We start from the raw sequence: 8,123 nt of genomic DNA on the forward strand, positions 1-8,123 counted from the left end.
CAATAATATTTCGCCACTGTCTACCTCTGATCACCATTACTACCGTCCCTGTCACCACCTACGACGCTCTTGCATTCCAAGCAAAACGGTGTCTTTCTTTCCCTTCACTTTATACCAACTACTTTTTCCTTCTTTCTTTTTCTATACTTTCTTTTTCCCCTCTTCTCTCACTAACATAAAACTCTATTTCTCCATAACCTCATCTCCGCTATTTCTGTCCTCGTTGCTGTATAACTTCTCTTTAACAGGTTGTTCAGCCTTCACACTCCATGCACTTTCATACACCTACTTACCGCATATACTAACCCCACTATGAACCACCTTCAGAATATGTTTGTGAACTTATGTTGACAAGTACCAACCTTGTGCGTTATTATCACTGACGTACCATGAATACTCGGCCATGTTAGTTAAAGCGGTGTCATTTCTCATTGGTGCTGGCGCCTTGCAGCTTCTGGTGGGCAAGCGGGAGAGGTGGCAGGCTCTGGAGGGCTGCCCCTGGTGGACATGGAGACGGTGGGCTCTGGGGGGCCATCCCTGGATGACATGGAGGTGGCAGGCTCAGAAAGACCATCCCTGGGGGACGTGGAGGTGGCAGGTGATGAGGCTGGCTGGACTCTGGTCATTGATCCACCTGTGCAGCTTATTATTCAGGATCTTGGCACCTACTCACCACAGTATTACAGGTCAGTGTTACTGTACTGCAACACACTGTAGAATTACGGTATCTATCTATTTATCTATCTATATCAGAGAGAGAGAGAGAGAGATGTGAGCCATGACAGAATACTGTGCTTAGATGAGAAGATGGATGGATGCCCATAGTAATGTGTATAAGAAAGTGATGTGTGGAGGATCATAAGGCAAGAGAACTGCCAGCGGATCGAGATGGTTGGAAGACTTTTGTAAGCAGGTCATATTAAGGGTTTTGGATTCCTCTTTATTTGGGTGATGTGATAATCGTCGGACTGACTCCCGCTGATACGTACGAGTACTAGGAAGCGTGAAAGTGTGGATGTTTATGCCCGTGGGGTGGAGTCAGGATTCCTAGCCTGAAGAGTGAGTCAATGGCAAGACTTTACGTTGGTTCTCTTTCTGTATTATTCTTACTTCTTCGCTTGACCCTACCTAACCTCTTTATTATGCGGGAAGAGTTGTCTGGATAATATATATATATATATATATATATATATATATATATATATATATATATATATATATATATATATATATATATATATATATATATATATATATATATATATATATATATATATATATATATATATATATCCTAAGGTTGCTGTGTGCAAGGTGCTGCAGGAAGTGTACTTTGCTGATCAGCACACATTCATAAAGTTCATAGGTCCGAACCCTGGGGTTCTCCCGTCTGTTAACTTTGGAAATGCCTAGTTCCATCCATCTTAAAGGACCACAGGCCTAAAAGGTACATCTGTCTAGTTATCTATCTCCATTAATCTATCCATCTATCTATCTGTATAAATAAATATATGTATATATGTACATAAATATACATGAGAGAGAGAGAGAGAGAGAGAGTTACTCATCTTGTAGACAGCATATGGTGCAGGGCAGTAATACACACACTTAGAGGGGAGGGATTGCCTTTACTCTGCAAGGTTGTCAGTCACATCTGGCATCATCAGACTAAAGGAAGAACAACCCAGCATAAGAATAATATAAAAATACTGTGCCAACTACATAACAATCATAAATTCATTTTACATCCACAAGGTCGTATTATCTATATTTTAGGGATGGGAGGGATGAATGGGAAAAACATTTAGAATAAAATAATAAAAAAATAACGCACTGTAGTAGATTAATCCTGTTTTTACATTTTTTCATTCTTCAATTATTATCCTGTTAATCCCTCCCTTCCCTAAAATATATGAAATACAATGTAGTGCATGTAAAATGAATTTATGAATGTTAACCAATTGGCATAGTATTTCATATTATTCTTATGCTAGGTTGCTCGTCCTTTAGCTTTCAAGACTGAAAACACCATTAAGAAAGGCATCGTCAACAAAAGCCCATCAAGCAATTCAGGCGTTGCGTATAAAAATTCATGCAAGGACTATAATGCATTTTACAAAGGACAACCTGGAAAACACAAACCAGGACATCACAACATAAGTATGGTGTAAGGCCAGTCCAGCAGTGTAGTAACTTATTCCAACACACTGATTATGCAGGCTCTAAAATCTGTACAAGACCATAGAGCTTCGATGAAAGGAGTGTAACTGCATAATTCTTCATTTCTGACACATATTAGAATAATGAAAATATGAGCTATGGACATTATAAATGTAACAATTCTACCAGAATTACAAAGCGGTACCTCACAGGCCAACATTCTTTGTTTGGGCTTGGTATGGTATATATATATAAAATGTCTTGTCCTTTCAGCGCCGAGGAAGAGGAGGCAGATATCATACCACTGGAGAATGGGTCGTTTCTCCCAGACGGCGAGGCAGGACCAACGGTACAAAGGACAAAGCGTGGAGCATTTATGGCAGGACTTCTACGGTTCGGAGCCAGAACAGCGCCACTACGAAGGGTAGCTGGTAAACTCATACGCATCGGGGAAATAGCTGGAACCACATATGCAGCTGTTTACATGGTGAATGAAATCAGCAACCTCAGAGCACAACTACACGCCTTACAAGAGGAAATGAAGAATCTTAGAGCCAATCGAAGTAAAATGAGCAAAGAAGAAGCAAAAACAGCAGCTGATGCATTGGCAAATCAGGCAGCTGATATTGCAGCAATGGCAAGGCAATTGTCTAACAACTCAAATTAACATACACAGAACAACAGTCTGTAGGGGAGAAATGTTAACACACTCGTACAGCAGGAAGAGCTGCAAAGTCTGACTTTTTGAAGCACGTAACTTACTTTTAAAGCCTTCCTACCTCCAGGCAATGTTTTTACTTATTTGGGATACATTTTGTTGTAACTGGATCAGTGCAACTAAATCCAAACCAATTAGTTCGGAAAGTCTCCTCTACAATAAGTAGGCCTACAATCGTCTGAAGGTAGGATGAATGAAATTAAATCTGTCACCACACTGAAGAGTTTTAATGTACGATGTAAAATAATGGGATGATTTTCTTCTCAGGTATGACTCAATATTTTAAATAATACCGTTTAATAAGTCATGGCAATAATAATAGTAGCAGTAGTAGTATAATGGGACGTGAACAAGGTGGACTGCAGGTTGATATTGCCCGTCTCCTGCAGTCCAGCATCCTTCTTTCGAAGGATGGGGGGGGGGGTGAATGAGGTATGTTTGGAGAAACGGGCAACTATATCCGTGCCACCAAGTGAAAGAATACCTCACCATCACCACACGTAATATTTAATAAATGTAACAGATTGTAAGAAATATTGAGTAGAATGCTACTGTATCTAGAATGCTACTGTAAGTACTACTCTCTGGAATTCACTTCCTGGGAGTTGCTTCCCACAAACATTTAATCCACTTCAATTCAAATCCAGTTGTTATAAATATTTTATGAATGGAGGATGCCCTTACGCACATGGACTTAGTTTTTTTCCTTTGTTTTTCCTTCCTCCATTCATTATCTATATAAAAAATAAAAATGTCGCTCCACATAATTATATATCACTGGACTGTCAGGAGCCACGCCACCTCCACTGGACCTATGACGGATAAACATATACTTCTTTTATCCTTGTTGCTTCCAAAGGAAATTTAAAAACTTGGAGGGGTTAATGAAGGATCTATCTAAATATTCCAGTTTTAAAAGTATCTCCTAAACAGAATGAACTTGTCTGGAGACAGCAAGAGTAAACAATAAATATGTCACCAGGTTGTACGAAATTAAAGTGGAGTGATGTAGAATAAAGCATTTAACTTTCATTCGTATTTTTGTACAAATTAATTGTTAGATAAAACATTGGTCTTCCATAAAGCACTGTATCAAAAATAAAACAATACAGAGGTAAAAGATAAGTGTTCTGTCCATCGTGAAACACATAATGAACACATTTAACAGGAAATTACTGACAGCATCAGCCTTAAGACAGCAGTACAGGATTTGTGTGTGTGTGTGTGTGTGTGTGTGTGTGTGTGTGTGTGTGTGTGTGTGTGTTCAAAGAAGGAATAAATGATTTACTTCTTCACTCCTCGAGGGCTGCCCCAACCTTGATACAATTTTCTGGTGGTCTCAAAAATGTAAAATAAAGCCTGTAATTACGAAGTTTAGTATAAGGAGAACCAAAAAATATCAGCTTAGTTATTTCAGTCGACAGTTGGACCAAAAAAAAAAAAAGAACAAAGAAATAAAAAAGGATGTAAATGTGTTGAAGGCGTTCTCGCCTTAACTCCATCGGAATAAGGTAACAGGACACACATTGGTTTCAGTGAGATGTACTCTATTGAGATAACTACTTATCCCATTAAAACCCGCAGATCTTAATGTGGGTAAATAGCTATAATCGTTTAGTGGAGGTCAGAATTAAACAGAGAACTCATTGGCCTCATTTAGATGCTGTAGACTTACCGCATGGCGAATATGTTCTGCCCAAAAGACGCCTCACATTATGCATGAGTTGACATCAACCTGTCCTCTGATGCGTGTGAGAACACTGATGATGAGTGACAGGAAGATGCCAGGTGAATGCACAAACGTTGAGAAACACCACTGTTGACAACTGCAGCTATATGACGATCAAAATGAAGTTTGAGAAGATATCATGTGTTTATATGAACCGAAGGAAAAGCTGTGATTAAATTATACAGTTTTGCCGGTATTCATACCAGGCCTTTAATATTCGGTAAATCTTATCGCAATACAGGATGTTTTTCATCATCATCATGATTTTTTTCCCATCTATGGATGGGGTGAAGTAAGGATCAAAAAGTATCAAATGTTAAAGCATGATAGAGGAAGAATTATAAAATCATATTTTTAAAAAGGATTTTTGTGTTGTTAACGATTTCCACGGGTTGGAATTTGACACTGCCATGTGAATTTGACCTTAGATGTATTGCCGCCAAAAAATATTGCTTTAATCCCGCGGCTGGCTCACAACCCTTCTACCAAATTTCGTTAAAATCAGATCGAAACTGCGAGTGTTACAGTGTTCACAGACAATGACACACACACACACACACACACACAAACATACACACACACACACACACACACACACACACACACACACACACACACACACACACACACACACACACACACACACACACACACACACACACACACACGCACACAGGCACGTGTCGAGCAAAACGTAACACCCACCTAGCTATCGCAAGAGCGTGTGTAAAAACACAAGATGTTTAGTGGAGCTCTTGTCGTCTCTGGGTGTTTCAATACTGGCTTTCAGAAGACAAGAAAATAAATTTTATATTAATAAACAAATATTAAGAATCTCCCAGACAGCACAGCCCCGCCCCATACAATCGGTGTTACAGCCCGTCCATATAATCAGTGATCACCTGTGATTTTGAAGTATAATAATGAAAAAATGTTGGTAAATAATACTGGAGATGTGATGAACCAAACACCCTCGTTACTTTTAATTTACCGTTTATAGAGTGATACATCACCATGCTTGGAAAGTGATGAGCAGCGTGCCAAGTCTTGACAGATGCACACTGATCACAGGGATGGGTTTCATGGTCGAATATTTCACTCTTCCTTATGCGACTGACCTTTGACTGATTACACTCAAAAGCTATTTCCTTCATCCTTACATAACCCTTAACCCAGTTACCAAGTTTGGTTCAAATCGGATCAACAGCATGTAAGTTGTCTTTGTCACATGACCTTGTCCTTTAATTTACTGCTCTGAAAGTTATATATATAAAAAAAAAAAAAATCTTCCATGGCTAACCTTCAAGCCTTCCTCCATCATACATCCAGACCGAAACAAAACTGTTTAAGTTAAATGACCAAACCTTTCACCTTGCCTTGGGACCCTGACCTCCTATCGACTGTTTTCAAAATAACATCATTTCACCCATCCCTGTAGTGGTACCGTAGTTGTTGACGACTATCATTCACCCACTTGATGTGGTGCTGCCTATATTTTCCTTCACCTTTATCGTTTTTTGTCTCCCTTCCTCTTCTCCTGCTTCTCTTTATCCGTCCTGTATCTTTTTCGTACCCCTCTTTTCACTTCCGTTGACTCATCACAGAGAGACAAGTCTAATGACTTCCTGTAACCCAGGAAACCATTTACAGTGCTGGGTAGTAACCGTATAACCAGGTCACGGGGTGAAGTGACTCCTTCTACGGTGCCGCTGTTAACTGGGTGGAGGCACGAAAGCGGCATCCACCCAAGAACCCAACCTCCACACTGGAAGGGCTCACACTCTTGGATAGGGTAGGTCCAACTTCCCTCAAAGCTTGCTCGCATTTAGGCACGTTTATCTCTCAAGTCTCTACATTACACATATTAATTGCATATTGCTATCACTATTATGTAGTGTGTCATGATATTTTTAGCGCTGTGACACTTGTTACAGAGAAGACCATTACTATGATATCTAATTCAACAAGTTGGAGGTAAGGACAGTAAAGCAAGAAGGTTCTCCCCCACCCACCAAACCCTCCAGTCGGAGCTGGTATGAAAAACATGAGAAGGACCACCATGCAGCATGAAAAAGCTGACATGGAATTTTCATAGGAAAGACTAAAAAGTGGGAAACTATATTCTGTCTTACTATATCTATACACTTCAAGTGTCAATAAGCTACAATTATCATTAATTGCATAGCATTTCCCTGCTATAGTTTCATCACGATCTGAAATAGAGAAAAACAGTTTACATTATTATTGAGTCATGAAGGTGTTTAGCTGAGGATTTGAAGTGAGGTACTTATCTATGTGATTTTTGAATGTCACCACTGTACTGCAATCAATGACATCCGTGGGCAGTTTATTCCAATTGTTAACAACCCTGTTAAAGAAAAAATGCTTAAGCTTCATCAGACTGGAAATGCTTTCCAATAACTTTATGCCCATTACCTCTAGTATAATTCGAACGATCAGTAAAGTACACCCACGAGCAAAAGTTCGCCGACAGTCCCTGCCAGGCATATGTGTCCATACATAGCCCACAGAGGGCGCAGCGCTCTCCCACCAGAGTGAGGGAGAAGGAAGAAGACGGAGAGGGGGAGTAGGAGGGAGGCAACGAGACGGGAGGGAGAGGGAGGCAACAAGACAGCAGAGGAAGAGAGCCTTTGGCGATGGTAGGTCACACATATCGGGTGTTTTATTATTATTATTATTATTATTACTATTATTATCATAATTATTATTATCGTTAATATTATTATTAATTAATTGATTTATTATTATTATTATTATTATTATTATTACTATGTATGGGAAGAACAAGAAAGAAGGACGTAATCCAGCGTTAGCCCTTACAAAAAAGCTGACATCAATTGCACTTTTTCTGACTAATTCTAGGCGATTTTTCATGTGTGACGGAAGCACTAGTGATGTCCAAAGGCTAAAGGTTTATAAAGTCTACCAACCCATAAACAACGGTTTGAATTTGATCCAGACGATCAGGTCACAAGAAAATCCTCATCGCGTAAGGGGTAAGGAAATAAATTTATTTAATCGAGTCAGTTAATGTGAGGGAAGACGGCGAGGTAGGACGTAAACTAAGAGGTGAGGAGGGAAAGAGAGAGAGAGAGAGAGAGAAGGGGGGGAGAGAAGAGGATTTTGCAAGTAAAACATATAAAGTGAAATGCCTAATTAGGTGGAAAGTATTTGTGAATCATATAATTACATAATGCAGAATGGAAAGAAACTGATAATTACACTGTTATGATAATAACTTTACAAGGTATTAAACATAATAATCCTTATTATTTTGATGACGAAAAGGCAGGGTCTGTGCTACATTTTTACATTACTAATGTTACACACATATATTCCATCTCTATTAGACCAGTATTGGCTCGAGGATTTGTGAAGGAATGCTTGGGGCATAAGACAGTTGCTCAGTATAAACCTAAATATAACTAATGATCACTGGCAATGTGTAACATCAACAGCCAAACACGGCATACAGAAAACGGTAACATAATCCTG

At 39.3% G+C, this 8,123-nt stretch overlaps 1 protein-coding gene across 1 annotated transcript; it reads left to right on the forward strand.

The window, feature by feature from the left end:
- Positions 1-541: 541 nt before the first annotated feature.
- Positions 542-3,290, forward strand: LOC145408961 (uncharacterized). Its single transcript, XM_080279539.1, has 2 exons — positions 542-686; positions 2,434-3,290. The coding sequence occupies exons 1-2, from the start codon at positions 547-549 to the stop codon at positions 2,825-2,827; spliced, it is 534 nt and encodes a 177-aa protein (XP_080135665.1). The 5' UTR covers positions 542-546; the 3' UTR covers positions 2,828-3,290.
- The last annotated feature ends 4,833 nt before the right edge of the window (positions 3,291-8,123 follow it).

The sequence above is a fragment of the Coenobita brevimanus genome, chromosome 79 (genome assembly GCF_032717465.1).
Source record: "Coenobita brevimanus isolate Jiangsu-jjx chromosome 79, ASM3271746v2, whole genome shotgun sequence".
Classification (NCBI taxonomy): Eukaryota; Metazoa; Arthropoda; class Malacostraca; order Decapoda; family Coenobitidae; genus Coenobita; species Coenobita brevimanus.

Bases quoted from the DNA above. Each gene is read 5' to 3' on its own strand.
- LOC145408961 (XM_080279539.1), top strand. From the start codon at position 547: ATGGAGGTGGCAGGCTCAGAAAGACCATCCCTGGGGGACGTGGAGGTG. The intron at 687-2,433 runs GTCAGTGTTACT...TTGTCCTTTCAG, and splicing joins TACTCACCACAGTATTACAG to CGCCGAGGAAGAGGAGGCAG.